Below are 14,947 nucleotides of genomic sequence, written 5' to 3' on the forward strand. Positions count from 1 at the left end.
TCGGGCTGTCTCAGACCCCCCACATTGGAATGGTTAAAAGAAAATTATTTTTATTTGTTTTTGTATTGGGTAAAATTGGGTAAACACAACGATGGTTCGTTATGAACCTTTGGGTCATGTGACCCGAAGGCAGCACGAGGGTTAAGCAACAGGGCTGGAAAACCAAACATACATTGGTTTACATAACATGATATTACAGGGAATACAACAAAACTAAAGTACAACAGAACACTTGGGAATAATCTCCATGAGACTTGGTTTTGTATTTGATACATTTAGCAACATGTCCCCCCATGATGTTGGACAGCAAGGTACGAGGCGTGCTGAGTCACACAGCAGAAACAGGAAGGCTAAAGTGGTGAGGGGAGAACTCTCTGCAGGCACACAGCCAAGCAGACCACACCCTACTCACTGTTTGACGTGTCGTGTCTCTTCTCCTTCCTCGCAGGGAGATCTGAGACTACAGACTGGGAATACACTTTTTTTACACAAAAAAACCCTGCTGTTTATATTGTAAGCTTCAAGACTAAAAGCTATTACAGTCTAATGTCGATACAAACATTTTGAGAGTTATTTATTTTGGAGAGATGTAAAGGCATTTACCTCTGGAGGAACAGCTGCTAGCGTCTCAAATTCCTCAGTGCGGCCCTGCAAGTTACAGTTCACACTATGACTCATCTGGTGGCATGATGTTGTTACTATGACAACCTTGCAGAACAGGACTAAACAAACAAAAGGCTTAACTGTTAGGGCAGGTGTTGCATACATTATATAAAAATGTTATCATGCCCTCAAGCTATTACTATGATAAATTGTTTCAAGAAAGCAATTCAATGTATTACACATTTTAAACACATTTCAGCAGTGTTCAGCTTGTAATAGAACAGAACACTGGGGGACAATGATGGGCACTTCATTTGTGACGGTGACCGGAAGAAGAAAAACAATCCAAAAACAACTGGAGTCCTTCGGGAATCAAACAAACTCGACTCTACCGTAGCTGTTGTAGGCGTGCTAATACGACACACTGATTTAGACGTTAAAGTATGCTACAAAGGTCACAACTTGTAATTTGATACGGGTGTCTGTTTCTTCCAGAAAAGGTGTGGCTGAGAGGGCCCATCTGTGGTGCATGTCTGACACAGAGGGGGGGGGGGGGGGATAACATAAAAAAAGCTGCTTGAAAATGTAGACACATTTAAGGAATATTTACTGTGCAAAACTGGAGGAAAGGAGGGAGCCATTTGCGGAAATGATGCTGTTAGTGTGTGAATGTGGTTTTTTGCATGTAAGAGGAAGTTAGTGTAAGGGACAACGCAAGTAGGTGAGGAATCAACACCATGTGTGTGTGTGTGAGAGATATGTAGTGTGTGTGTGTGTGTGTGTGTGTGTGTGTGTATGTATGAGAGAGAGTGTGTGTGTATATAAATGTAATGTCATCCTCTAACCTCCTCACTGTCATCCACCTTTACAAACAATCTTGGCCCAGTACAAAAATCTTCTCATTTCAGAGTCCCTCTCTCCCCTCTCTCCTCCATCCAGAGGGGCGACACCACTTCGCTAGCATGCCGACCGAGACTCCCTCCTCTCTTCTGCTCCCTCCCCTCTCTTTTATCCTCACCCCTCCGTCCTCACCCCTCCGTCCTCACCCCTCCGTCCTCACCCCTCCGTCCTCACCCCTCCGTCCTCACCCCTCCGTCCTCACCCCTCCGTCCTCACCCCTCCGTCCTCACCCCTCTTTTTCTATGGCTCTGCTGGGAGCGTCAAAACGACGGTTGATGTTTTTACGTTTTAAGTATTAGCGCGTGCGTGGCGTCATCAGAAGGCGCCAGAGAGAACGTGCGACGTCGTGACGTCTTCCGCAGCAGTCGGTACGGGAAGCCAGAGGCAAACCGAGATATTTATATTTTTTTACTTACTAATACCTACGATTGATGTGAACGGTACGTTGTTCACTCTAGAGATATATTCCGACATAGAACGGAATGGTTACGCAATATTTCTGGTAGTTTTAAGAATGTTACATTGTAGCTTGTTAGAGTAACTATTTAATTAAACGTTAGCTAGCTGGACAGCTAAGCTTGATCCCTCTCTAAATGTCTTCTCTTTTACTGTGTGTGCGTTTGTGTGGGGAAACCAGCCATGCCCTACCTGGGCGGAGAGGAGACGGTGAGAGAAATAAGGAGAGCTCTCGCCAACCCCAACGTCCAGTCTGATCACCTCCGCTACAGGAACACGATACTGAGGGTTATTCGGTAAACACACACCGATCGTTCCTTTTCAAACTCGAGGCCAATGCTTCTTTCCTCTTCTCTCTTTTTTCCTGCTCAAACACAACAATCTCATCCATCCCTGATCATGATCACGAATGCATTCTCCCCTCCTCCTCCCCCCTCTCTCCCAGGTTGATGTCCCAGGGGGTGGATGTGTCAGGGGTGTTCAGTGAGATGGTGAAGGCGTGTGCCAGCGTGGACGTGGTCCAGAAGAAGCTGGTGTATGTGTTCCTGGTGAGCTATGCCAGCACGACCCCTGACCTCTCCCTGCTGGTCATCAACACCCTGAGGAAGGACTGCCAGGACCCCAACCCCATGGTGCGCAGCCTGGCCCTGCGCAACATGACCAACCTCAGGTACACACAGACATGTATACTTACACAGACACACGCAGACACACACACAGACCCAGGAAAACTTGCTTTTCAAATGTATCTCTTCTGTGTGTCTTTGTGTGTGTGTATATATATATATATATATATATATATATTTATGTGTGTGTGTGTGTGTGTGTCAGGCTCCCAGGTCTGATGGAGTATGTGGAGCAGCCTCTGTCAGCAGGCCTGCGTGACCGGGCAGCCTGTGTGAGGAGGGTGGCTGTGCTGGGCTGGGCGAAGATACACAACCTGCAGCCCAACACAGGCATAGGTACAATACAGACTAACTGTTATGTCTTTGGATTTCATTTATGTCTATTTCGTATGAAAAGCTCAGTGACCTATGTACTTTTGTAAAGCTCTCTTTTGGAAGTCGCTTTGGATAAAAGCGTCTACTAAATGCATAAATGTAAAAGCTAAATGACAGACATTACAGCGCCCCCCCCCCCCCCCCCCCAGATGCCTCTATAGTAAACGAGCTGTATGGGTTGCTACGGGACAGTGATCCTGTTGTCATGGTGAACTGTCTCCGGGCACTGGAGGAGATTTTGAGGGACGAGGGGGGCGTGGCCATCAACAAACCCATCGCCCACCATCTCCTCAACAGGTGTGTGTGTAAGGTGTATATATATGAATTCTGTGTGTGTGAGGTGTATATGTATATATTAATTAGTGCTGTCAAACGATTAAAATATTTAATTGCGATTAATCGCATTAATGTCATAGTTAACTCGCGATTAATCACACATTTTTATCTATTCTAAATGTCCCTTGATTACTTTTTGTCCCATAATTTTTTCTCATTTTAATGCTCTTATCAACATGGAAAAGTGGTTTGGATTGCTTAGTGCAAATGTATTTTTTTTATTGAAAACAACATTGCAATCGCCTGGCTTTGACGAGGGGGCAGAGAATTCGCATCAGCTGTGTGCATGGCCATCAGGTGGTATTTCAGACTGAACGTGCTGCGATGATAGCTCAGTTCACAACGACAAAACACACAGATCACTTTGGTCTTGTCAATGGAACCATTTAGCAACTTTTTAAAAGTAAACTTTCCATTCAGAATCTTATTGGCATCTATTTCGGCATCTCTCCATCCACTCAAAACATAACGTTAGCCTACTACTCTTTAACAGGTGTTGTGCCACCCGATGCATGACTCTCTGGATAGGCACCCCCTCACGAGAGCGCGCGCGAACCACTCGGAATCAAAGAGTGAAGGATTTCGTCTTGATATCGCAACCAAACGAAAGGGAGACAGAAGTCTCACATTATACTGTCTTTGTTATAGAATTCAAGAGAAGAATGTCGGTTATCTGTCTAAATATCAGCTGCTATTTTCAATTAAGCCTGCATTTCATGGCAGGCTTAATGCACCCCCTGATAACCCTGACTAGGAAAGTGTTACATGCCTGAAACTTACTGTGGTTACTCATACTAGTGCCCTCAGTGTACAGTAAGAATCTTTTGATGCTGGGATATACAGAACAGACAATAGAGGGGGGTGCATTTCATGACAGGCTTGTTGTATTCCTTCTTGCCACGAAATGCACCCCCTGCTAACTCTGACTAGGAAAGTGTCACATGCCTGAAACTTACTGTGGTTACTCATACTAATGCCCTCAGTTTACAGTAAGAATCATTTGATGCTGGGATATACAGAACAGACAATAGAGGGGGGTGCATTTCATGACAGGCTTGTTGTATTCCTTCTTGCCATGAAATGCAACCCCCCTCTATTGTCTGCAGGCTAACTGCATTAAAATCCCATGCCTTTGAACCTATACATTAGTGAAATACCTTGAACCTGCAACACAAAATACATTTCCTTTGGTAATCATGGGAGTCAGATGGCTGAGCGGTTAGGGAATCGGCTATTAATCAGAAGGTTGCTGGTTCGATTCCTGGCCGTGCAATTACGTTGTGCCCTTGGGCAAGGCAATTTGCCTTACTTGCCTCGGGGGAATGTCCCTGTACTTACTGTAAGTCGCTCTGGATAAGAGCGTCTGCTAAATGACTAAGTGTAAATGTAAGACGAAATCCTTCACTCTTTGATTCCGAGTGGTTCGCGCGCGCTCCCGCGAGTCAGTGCCTATCCAGAGAGTCATGCATCGGGTTGTACAACACAACAAATGTGTGCGGCGTGTCTGTTGTTTTGTGTCCGGTCTAGCTAGATCCGGTGTGGTGTTGTAGTTTTTCTAACGTCAGTAGTTGTTGCAACAGTATGTGAAAAAAACTACAAACTTTGCTAGGCCAAAAAGAACGTTAATCTCGCGCAAAAAATTGTTTACGCAGTTAAAATGGGTTTGCGTTAACGCCATTAATAACGCGTTTAACTGACAGCACTAATATTAATGCTGTGTGTGTGTGTATATATGCGTGTGTGTGTGAGGTGTATGTGTATATATATGAATGCGTGTGTGAGGTGTGTGTATATATATTAATGCTGTGTGTGTGAGATGTGTATATATATATATTAATGCTGCGTGTGTGTGAGGTGTGTGTGTATGAATGCGTGTGTGTGTGAGGTGTGTGTATATATATGAATACGTGTGTGTGTGAGGTGTGTGTATATATGAATGCGTGTGTCTGAGGTGTGTATATATATGAATGTGTGTGTGTACAGGCTGCAGCAGTGTGACGTGTGGGGTCAGTGTGAGGTGCTGAGGGTTCTGCAGCGCTACCAGCCGTCCAGTGAGGAGGAGCTGTTTGACATCCTGTCAGTGCTGGACCCCTCCCTGCTCAGCCCCCCCCCTCTGGGGGCTGCCACCCTGGCCCTCTTCCTCGGCCTGTGCTCCTCGCTCCCGGCCGCGGGTGTGTCGGCGCTGGAGCGCGCACAAGGCCCCCTGCTGGCCGCGTGTGGAAGCTCCTGCCGGGAGATGAGGTTCTCTGCTCTCTGCCACATCCAGGTGTGTGTGTGTGTGTCTGCTCTCTGCCACATCCAGGTGTGTGTGTGTCTCTGCCACATCCAGGTGTGTGTGTGTGTCTGCTCTCTGCCACATCCAGGTGTGTGTGTGTGTGTGTGTGCGTGTGTCTGCTCTCTGCCACATCCAGGTGTGTGTGTGTGTGTGTGTGTGTGTGTGTGTGCGTGCGTGCCTGCGTGTGTGTGTGTGTACAAACAGAACACTAGGGTGTGTGTGTGGGTTCTCTGCTCTCTGCCACATCCAGGTGTGTGTGTGTGTGTCTGCTCTCTGCCACATCCAGGTGTGTGTGTGTCTCTGCCACATCCAGGTGTGTGTGTGTGTCTGCTCTCTGCCACATCCAGGTGTGTGTGTGTGTGTGTGTGTGCGTGTGTCTGCTCTCTGCCACATCCAGGTGTGTGTGTGTGTGTGTGTGAGTGAGTGTGTATGTGTGTGTGTGTGTGTGTGTGCGTGCCTGCGTGTGTGTGTGTGTGTACAAACAGAACACTAGGGTGTGTGTGTGGGTTCTCTGCTCTCTGCCACATCCAGGTGTGTGTGTGTGTGTGTGCTCTCTGCCACATCCAGGTGTGTGTGTCTGCTCTCTGCCACATCAGGTGTGTGTGTGTGTGTGTCTGCTCTCTGCCACATCCAGGTGTGTGTGTGTGTGTGTGTGTGTGTGTGTGTGTGTGTGTGTCTGCCTGCCTGTCTGTCTGTCTGTCTGCCTGTCTGTGTGTGTACAAACAGAACACTAGGGTGTGTGTGTGGGTTCTCTGCTCTCTGCCACATCCAGGTGTGTGTGTGTGTGTGTGTCTGTCTGTGTGTGTGTCTGTCTCTGTGTGTGTGTGTGTGTACAAACAGAACACTAGGGTGTGTGTGTGTGTGTGTGTGTACAAACAGGGGGGTATTCCAGAAAGCAGGTTATGCAACATAACCGGGTAAGTTAACCCACCAGCTGATTCACAATGTTGCAGCAACCTACTGGCAATGTTGCTACAACGCTGGGTGTCAGCTGGGGAGTTAACTTACCCGGGTATGTCACATGACCTGCTTTCTGGAATACCCCCCAGAACACTAATAATAATAAGGCCATGGAGACATGAAGAATAGCTCCCTTAGTTTTTTACCTGGAATATTTCTTTGAGTGTGTACAGTGTGTGTGTACAGTGTGTGTGTAAAGTGTGTGTGGGTACAGTGTGTGTGTACCTGATGCACCCTGGAAAAACCCTGCTTCTGGGCTGTAATCTCTCCCTCCCTCCCCCTCTCTCTGCAGCTTCTTTCACTGCTCTGTTGGATTTGAACCTGCTACCTCCAATTCACTTCCTCCTCCCCCCCAAACTAAATAATATGTGTGTATAATATTAATGTACGTGTATGTAATGTATAATTTGACAGTACGTGTGCGTTGTGTGATATTACCGCTGGGTGTTTTGCAGCTCCTGATGCGGTCTGCTCCAGGCCTCATGGGGGCGCACTTCAAGCGCTTCTTCTGCAGCTACGCCGAGCCGGCCTACATCAAGCAGAGGAAGATGCAGGTCAGAACACAGCCTGATTTGATCTGAGCTTGTGATTGGTTGATACATGTCACATGATTCCATCCTGTGGTTGTTCGTGTGTTCTAACCTCTAAGAAACAGAACATTTCATTTACAAAGACAAGCATTTTAAATGTTTTAGTACCTGATTGATTAACAAGCGTGTGTGTGCCCAGGTCCTGGTGGAGCTGGTGAATGATGAGAATGTGTCTCTGGTTCTGGATGAACTGAAGGGGCACTGTACTGATGTCAACCCTGACACTGCCCACGCTGCCATCACTGCTATAGGTACACACTCACACAACCCTGACACTGCCCATACAGACCACACATACAGCTTTTAAGAGTGTGTGTGTGTGTGTGTGTGCAGGTCGTATCGGGCGCTCCTACAGTGACAGGTGTCTGGACATTCTCACTGACTTGCTGAGACTGAAACAGGAACACATTACCTCTGGTGAGAACACACACACTCACGTGCACACACGCACACTCACGCGCACGCACACACTCACACTCTCAGGTAAGTGTGCTACACTAAGTGTGTGTTGGGCCCAGGTTTATTGGGGCTGGTGTTGGTGTGTCCCCAGCGGTGCTGCAGACCCTCGGGGACCTGGTGTGGGCGTGTCCTCAGAGCAGCTCTGCTGTGTGTTCAGCCCTGGAGGGCTGGGAAGACACACTGCTGGACACGCAGGTCAGAACCACCGCTGCTCTCCTCCTCTCTTCTCCTCCTCCTTTCTTCTCCTCTCCTCCATCCTACGCACCTCCTCTCCTCCTCGCTCCATCCTACGCACCTCCTCTCCTCCTCGCTCCATCCTACGCACCTCCTCTCCTCCTCGCTCCATCCTACACACCTCCTCTCCTCCTCCTCATCTCTATCTCTCTGTCTCCCCCTGTCTCTCCAGGGCAGGCAGGCCTTGCTGTGGCTGCTGGGGGTGTACGGGGAGAATGTGAGCAGCGCCCCCTACCTGCTGGAGGGCCAGATCGACGGGCTGCGGAGCGAGGTGTGTGTGGAGGTGAAAATGGAGCTGCTCACCTCCACCCTCAGGCTGTTCCTCTACAGACCCGCAGAGACACAGGACATGCTGGGGCGCCTGCTGCACTACTGCATGGGTAGGACAGGGAGAGGAAGGTGTGTGTTTGTGACTTGCATGAGTGTGTCTGTGTGTACCTTGTGTGTGTGTGATCTGTGTGTGTAATGTGTGTGTAATCTGTGTGTGACGTGTGTGTGTTCCAGAGGAGGAGACAGACATGTGTGTACGTGACCAGGCTGCGCTGTACTACCGACTGTTGCATTGTGGGATAGACGAAACCCGTCGGGTCCTCCAGGGACGGAGGTCGGATCCCTCTCTGGGCGTTCTGATTGGTCGGCCCTCCGAGCCTGTTAGCCAGTGGGCTGGCAGCTTTAACACCCTGGCACCGTTGTGCCTGAGAGCTGTAGTTCCAGAACCAGCCACTGGGGGCTGCCCTGAGCAGAGCCCTCCAACCCCCAACCTTGACCTCCGAACTCTGACCCCCTGCCCTGGTGAGACACACCCCCCTCCCTTTGAGGTGGTTCTGTATGTGTGGAGATCAACACTAATCAATCTCTCTCTCTCCCCCTCTCTCACCCTCCCTGCTCCCTCTCTCCTCCTCCCCCCCCCTCTCTCACCCTCCCTGCTCCCTCTCTCCTCCTCCCCCCCCCTCTCTCACCCTCCCTGCTCCCTCTCTCCTCCTCCCCCCCCCTCTCTCACCCTCCCTGCTCCCTCTCTCCTCCTCCCCCCCCCTCTCTCACCCTCCCTGCTCCCTCTCTCCTCCTCCCCCCCCCTCTCTCCACAGTTCCACCCCCAGCTGAAGACATGGCTCAGCTTCATCATGATGATGAGGATGAAGATGGTGGTGATGTAGATGGTGAAGCCTCTCTGTCCCTGTCGCCCTCTCTGAGCCCGGAGCAGTTTGAGCAGCACTGGCTGCAGGAGGAGGTGTGTGTGGAGGTGTGTGTGGGCTGCCCCGCGGCCCTCGCTCCCCCCTCCAGCCTGCAGGCGGCGCTGCAGCTGGTCAACATCCACACCCTGGCCTTCACTCCGCCACACACACGGCCCTGGAGGGTCTACCTGTACACACACACCTCGCACACACACCTGGAACACACACCTCACACTCTCATACTTGGGGAGTTGCTGTGTACCGGAGAGAGGGAGGAGAGAGGGGGAGAGGGGGAAGAGGGGGAAGAGGAGGGGGTGAGAGGGGAGGAGGGGTTGAGGAGGGGGGAAGAGGGAGAGAAGGAGGAAGGGGTGCGGAAGGAAGAGAGGGAGGTGTGGAGGGGAGAAAGGGAGGAGGAGGGGGTGAGGGTGATTGTAAAGCAGCAACCGAAACATGAAGAGGCTCTTAAAGTGTTTCTGTCAGTCCTCACAACAGTACTACACACTGTCTCCATGGAGACAACTTGACTACACTCACTGTCTCCTTGGAGACAACTTGACTACACACACTTGCAGCTATTGAGACAGAAAGTAAAAATATAGAGAGAAGTTTTAATTACATTTAATAAATTAAGTGGTTTCAGCCTAATCCTCACCCTGTGTTTTCTTATTGTGTGTTTGGTGACAGTAAAGAATTTATTATAATTTTTCAACTTCTCCATATACCTTGCATATTTAGCATCTAGCTACAACGTAGCGTGACTGCAGCATCCACAAATCACATCCCAGGATTATCCACCAGTGCAGCAGTTTAGGAGTTACTCAATGTTTCGGCACTAATTTCAATGTTATTTTATATTTACATTTAGTCATTTAGCAGACACTCTTATCCAGAGCGACTTACAGGAAGTTAACATAACCTCGCCTGGGGGTTATGTTAACCTACATAGCAGAGACGGCGGGCAGACAGGTGTTAATTGAGGGGCGTGGTCTCAGGCTGATACAAGGTAGAGAGCACGGCTTCACGAGCCAGTTTACCCCACATGATGATTGTGCGATAATGGAATGTTGCTTAACCGGATTATATATTTTAAAAAAAGAAGCTTGACAGGCGATGCAGCACTGTCCGTGAAAAATTAGCATTGCTGAAAACGAACGCACATTTTTGAAAAACAGGTAGGCTATATTCAGTTCAACTTAAAGATGTTTTTGAAAGTTAAAACGCATTTTAGCGTTTTGGATATTAACACGCCAAAATGAGGCTATTCATTCTAAGCGATAGCCTACTATCTTTTGGAGTTGTAACTTGTAGCCTAACCCAGTGATAACATGAATGTAGCCTAATTCTGACGAGAGACAGAATTGAAGAACAGTAGAAGATAATTTTGACTTGTTTGACATTTCATACCAGTCACTTATTTTGTGGTAGGCCTACTTCGTTTCATGCCTAGTCTTGGTAGTCTATATAGTTTAGTAAAATACAAGATTATTGACAAATGACGCACGGCGAGGCTGAAGTTGGTTTCCGTATAACTGCGGAGTAGAAGCCATAATTACTCGTGCGGGTCAGATAAAAGCTCTGTTGTGGAAGAAAAATACAGGAAGTTAAATAAATTAGTGTAATTCTAAGGTGTGTATGTGTGATTTTTTTTTTTGTAGGGTCAGGGGGGCCCGAGGACCAGGATTGGGAACGAAAATCACATTTAATTGTTTCTTTAGGTGTGTGTGCGTATTTGCATTTCTGTGATTCTACGATGTGAAATGTTTACAGAAAGGTACTGGAGGTTTAATCGGTGTTTGTCGTTGTGTTTAGCAAAGGGGAACTACCGATTCTAAAGAAATACGTTGTAATATATTTGTATTATTACTTTAACCATTCATTTTGGCAGACCTTTTTATTGGGTGTGCTCAAGCCTTCGGCGAGAGCACAACCTTTGTTCTCTCACATGCAAAGAGGCCAGGGTGATAACTATTTACTCATTTTACTTTGTGATATGACACACAATTGTGATGTGTAATGTAACTACAATATAAGCTGATATTATTAAGGAAGTACATCTACTTTCGGAAACAGTAGTCTACTATTTCACTGAAGTATTAGCATCATGACATTATAGCCTGAGTTGCCCGGGCAACACATACTACAGTGGTCTATGATGTATCTGTTTTCAATTGTTAAAATACACATTCCTCACATATACATTTTCGTTGTAGGATTTATTCTGACATTAGTAAACGATTTGTTGGTGAAATTACCATTACCTGTGGTTTCAAACCAGTGTAGCTAACTGCAACGCTGTAGCTTAGAGACACACTACAAAAACATCTACAGTACACAGCTGTTTAGGAAGTCAAACGGCGACAGACATGTTCGGCACTCTCCTTACTTAAATCAAAAGTCTATCTAACTACTAACCTGAACTTCATTGCCACAGCCTAAACGTTGTCAATCTGTTCATGAAAATAATTAATTTCAGCCTAAACCATACAACGGAACGTTAAATCCAATTCAACCAACGCAATCGCTACCAAGACGAACACAGCAGTAGTCTAGTACTGTACCGTAGTAGTACAATTTACCGGGGCAGCTTCTCCACACAGGGCTATATCGCATTTTGCGTTGTTACTGACAATGGTCGCTACCAGTGAGCTTTTTATGAATGAGCGATTTTCCACTAAATAAATGTCAAGCTTATTTACGTTTTGGGGGGCATATTTTCAGTTAGCAGATGGTACTGTTTGAATCGCGATTCCATCTTCTACTGCCGGGTAACGTCGTAGAATAATCTTCAAAGGGGGTTCTTTATTAATGAATGAATGCAACATGAGTAGGCTACATGCCTGAAAATATCACGAGAAGGGGAAAACTTAAAATGACGTTTGTCATAGAGATTAGGTCAATTTTTACACCGGTCTGCCAAATGTATTCGTTTTGATTCAACGATGAGGCTGCCTCTTGCAGGGGAAATGAGAAGACATCTATTTCATTCTACACTTCACTCGTATTTTCAGTTGTAAATGAGCAGCATTTTTGTCTTTTTTTTAAAATCTATTTAATCTTTATAAATAATAACTATGCATTTTCATATAAAATATACAGAAATCAGTTGTAAAAATGTCATTCAAAAACGGACCCCTGTGCAACCGACGCAAGCAAGCACACCCTACAATTTCCCCAGAAATTGTACCCTCTCTAGTTCAAATAACTTTTCTAGAGAGATTTGAATCCGCGAGATCTTGATCTGCAGTCAAATGCTCTACCCTCGGAACTAGACTCGTCCTTCCACGTGCCCAAAACTAATATTGAATACATTTACTTACAGCATGTTTATTAATTGATTCACACGGTGAATGTGAAGGCTTAGAAACAGCACATCAATTTATCTTTAATGTTTGCAAACACAGAAGACAGTCTCTATAGAAACAAGGTTCCAACAGGCTTCACACACCCTCCTGTTCTCCTCATCATCAATTTCAAGTCCAATGATTGTCTAGATAGCAGATAGATGTGTGATATGTTCCTATCAATCACATTAATGAGGGCATGCTGTTAGCCACCCTACCCCAGACCAGGTCAGATCAGACCACTAAACAAGCATTCTGAATAATTACTGCATTCATGACAGTTACACACACAGACATAGAGGCATGCAAACACACACAAAGGCTGTGTACAGGGACATTAACGTGTTTGTGTGTGTGTGGTAAGGGAGATGCATTTTCGAAGGCACAGGAATCTTGTTGTTACCGTGGTGGTGTTTCTGGTCCTCATCACCATTTTGTACATCTCTGGGCCAAAGGACATTGACACGGTGAGACAAAACACACACATACACGCACACGCACACTCATGGAAGTTTGTATTGCTATTTTTGTGGGGACTCACAAATCGTTCACATTCAAAATCCTGTTTTCCCTAAACCAAAAACCTAACTTGAACCCTAAATCGAAACCCAACCATAGCTCCCAATGCTAATTGTAAAACTATCCCTAACTCAAATCCTTAATGTAATTATAACCTTAAGACCACTAAAAAACCCTAGAAATATCACCTGTGAGGATCAAGAAAATTGTATTTTTTTTCTTGTTTTAACCAGTCTTGAGGGATCGTTTCCATGAGCAGCTAATCATGTCCACATTCTCACACCCTCCCCTCCCCTCTCCTCTCCTCTCAGTCATGGTGCTGTGTTGAGGTGAGGCCCCTCCAGGCTCGCTCCGCCTCCTTCACCAACATCACCCAAGTGAGTCTGCTCACAGCAAAGGTCTAATGATGACCGATGCCTGTGTGTGTGTCTAACACGTGTGTGTTTGTGTGTGTCCAGGGGAAATTGAGTGTTCCTCCCCTGCAGCCAGAGTCATGGGTGGATCAGGGAGACTATCTACCAATCAGAGTGTCCTACACCCTTCTGGCTGGAACGCCCCCCACAGAGAAGAGTGAGACACACACATATGTATATACACATGCACATTACACACACACACAACCTCAGCAATGTGTGTGTACCTTTCTCCAGAGTTCCTAACGGTGGGGCTGTCGTCTGTGAGGCGTAAGAATGGCAGCTACCTGCTTGCCACCCTGCGCTCCATCTTCTCCCAGTCCTCCAGCGCCGAGCGCAGCTCCCTGCTGGTGGTGCTGCTGCTGGCTGACTTCGATGCCCAGTGGAGGGCCTCCACGCTGGGGCAGATCACGGCCGAGTTCTCCCCCCAGCTGGAGCTAGGACAGCTACTGGTTATACATGCACCCCAGCGCTACTACCCCACTCTCACAGGTACACACACACACACACACACACACACACACACACACACACACACACACCCTCCTGACTACTCTCCTCTCCAGGTATAAAGAGGAACTTCGGCGACGCCCCAGACAGAGTGATGTTCCGCTCCAAGCAGAACGTGGACTACTCCTTCCTGCTGCTCTACAGTGCCCCCTGGAGCCGCTTCTACCTCATGCTGGAGGACGACGTCGACTGCAGTCACAACTTCCTGTCCGTCATAAGGGGGCATATCCGGGAGCAGGAAGCCAAGGCTGTCGCCTGGACGACACTGGAGTTCTCGTCGTTGGGGTACATCGGTAAACTCTACCGCTCAGCCCACCTCCCTCTCTTGGCTCGCTTCCTCTTCCTGTTCTACCAGGAAATGCCCTGCGACTTCCTGATGAGTCACTTCCGGGTTCTGCTGGTGAACCAGAGGGAGGCAATCTTGTTCAAGCCGTCCCTGTTCCAGCACACTGGCACGTTCTCCTCCTTCAGGGGAACCCACAACAATCTGAAGGACAAGGACTTCCAACCCGAGCCGCTGTCCCACAACCCCCACGCCACCGTGTTCTCAGACATCCCGGCGTACAAAGACCACCTGCCCGGCCACGCCTACCTCCCAACCGACTCGCACTTCTTCTGGGGGCGGGCGCCGTCATCGGGGAACCACCTGACCGTCATCCTGACCAATCCCGTGGTGGTGAGGGGCGTTACCGTGGAGACGGGGTCGGAGGGCAAGGACCTTCTGGCGTCGGCGGTGGTGGAGCTGGGTCGCGACCCCGAGGGGGAGATATGTCGGACCTTTGACCCCCCGCTGGGGGAGATGGGTCCTGACGGACGCTTTGAGAAACAGGATGTGGAAGAGATTCAGGGCTCCGCCTCTTCCTGTGTGCGGATCCGGGTCACCGCCGACCAGAAGGACTGGGTCATTATCCGGGCGATCAGGATTCGCACGGAGGAGAGGGGGCTGGGTGAGGGGGGGCAGGAATTGGAGTTCTGGTGAACATGTAGACACATACCCTAACCCTACTCTGCCCTTCACCTAGTGGGATAATGGATCACTTTTATATCTCAAACCTTTTACAGTACACTGTGTGATTTGTTCCCAGCAGTAAAGTGTAATCTACTGTTTGCTGTTGTTTTGATTGTGTTTCAGACACTACATACACACACACACAATACATATTGTGTATTGGGGTGGG

General features: G+C 47.9%; 2 protein-coding genes across 5 annotated transcripts; both read left to right on the forward strand.

Annotated features, from left to right (window-relative positions):
* The first annotated feature begins 1,827 nt into the window (after positions 1 to 1,827).
* ap4b1 (adaptor related protein complex 4 subunit beta 1) lies at positions 1,828 to 9,637 on the forward strand. Of its 2 annotated transcripts, none has more exons than XM_062460369.1 (13): positions 1,828 to 1,943; positions 2,141 to 2,255; positions 2,405 to 2,629; positions 2,791 to 2,921; positions 3,110 to 3,257; positions 5,280 to 5,562; positions 6,987 to 7,085; positions 7,261 to 7,372; positions 7,455 to 7,538; positions 7,672 to 7,775; positions 7,987 to 8,194; positions 8,319 to 8,606; positions 8,900 to 9,637. In XM_062460369.1, the coding sequence occupies exons 2-13, from the start codon at positions 2,143 to 2,145 to the stop codon at positions 9,508 to 9,510; spliced, it is 2,406 nt and encodes an 801-aa protein (XP_062316353.1). In that variant the 5' UTR covers positions 1,828 to 1,943; positions 2,141 to 2,142; the 3' UTR covers positions 9,511 to 9,637. The 2 variants fall into 2 exon arrangements, with proteins under 2 accessions (XP_062316353.1, XP_062316354.1); XM_062460370.1 differs by having other exon boundaries at positions 1,840 to 1,871.
* A 360-nt stretch (positions 9,638 to 9,997) lies between these two features.
* Positions 9,998 to 14,876, forward strand: LOC134019455 (alpha-1,3-mannosyl-glycoprotein 4-beta-N-acetylglucosaminyltransferase C-like). 3 transcript variants are annotated; one of them, XM_062460372.1, is made up of 7 exons: positions 10,082 to 10,158; positions 10,642 to 10,701; positions 12,692 to 12,794; positions 13,158 to 13,223; positions 13,305 to 13,416; positions 13,497 to 13,751; positions 13,826 to 14,876. In XM_062460372.1, exons 3-7 carry the CDS (start codon positions 12,696 to 12,698, stop codon positions 14,746 to 14,748), a joined length of 1,455 nt encoding a protein of 484 aa, XP_062316356.1. In that variant the 5' UTR covers positions 10,082 to 10,158; positions 10,642 to 10,701; positions 12,692 to 12,695; the 3' UTR covers positions 14,749 to 14,876. The 3 variants fall into 3 exon arrangements, with proteins under 3 accessions (XP_062316355.1, XP_062316357.1, XP_062316356.1); XM_062460371.1 differs by lacking the exon at positions 10,642 to 10,701 and having other exon boundaries at positions 9,998 to 10,158; XM_062460373.1 differs by lacking the exon at positions 10,642 to 10,701 and having other exon boundaries at positions 10,024 to 10,158; positions 12,696 to 12,794.
* The last annotated feature ends 71 nt before the right edge of the window (positions 14,877 to 14,947 follow it).

This window comes from Osmerus eperlanus, chromosome 4, assembly GCF_963692335.1.
Source record: "Osmerus eperlanus chromosome 4, fOsmEpe2.1, whole genome shotgun sequence".
In the NCBI taxonomy this organism is placed as follows: Eukaryota; Metazoa; Chordata; class Actinopteri; order Osmeriformes; family Osmeridae; genus Osmerus; species Osmerus eperlanus.

Excerpts from the sequence above, each read along its gene's own strand:
- ap4b1 (XM_062460369.1), top strand. The coding sequence starts at position 2,143 with ATGCCCTACCTGGGCGGAGAGGAGACGGTGAGAGAAATAAGGAGAGCT. Across the intron at positions 5,563-6,986 it reads CTGCTCTCTGCCACATCCAG|CTCCTGATGCGGTCTGCTCC; the intron begins GTGTGTGTGTGT and ends GGTGTTTTGCAG. Across the intron at positions 7,776-7,986 it reads ACACACTGCTGGACACGCAG|GGCAGGCAGGCCTTGCTGTG; the intron begins GTCAGAACCACC and ends CTGTCTCTCCAG.
- LOC134019455 (XM_062460371.1), top strand. The coding sequence starts at position 12,696 with ATGCATTTTCGAAGGCACAGGAATCTTGTTGTTACCGTGGTGGTGTTT. Across the intron at positions 12,795-13,157 it reads GGCCAAAGGACATTGACACG|TCATGGTGCTGTGTTGAGGT; the intron begins GTGAGACAAAAC and ends CTCTCCTCTCAG. Across the intron at positions 13,417-13,496 it reads AACGCCCCCCACAGAGAAGA|AGTTCCTAACGGTGGGGCTG; the intron begins GTGAGACACACA and ends ACCTTTCTCCAG.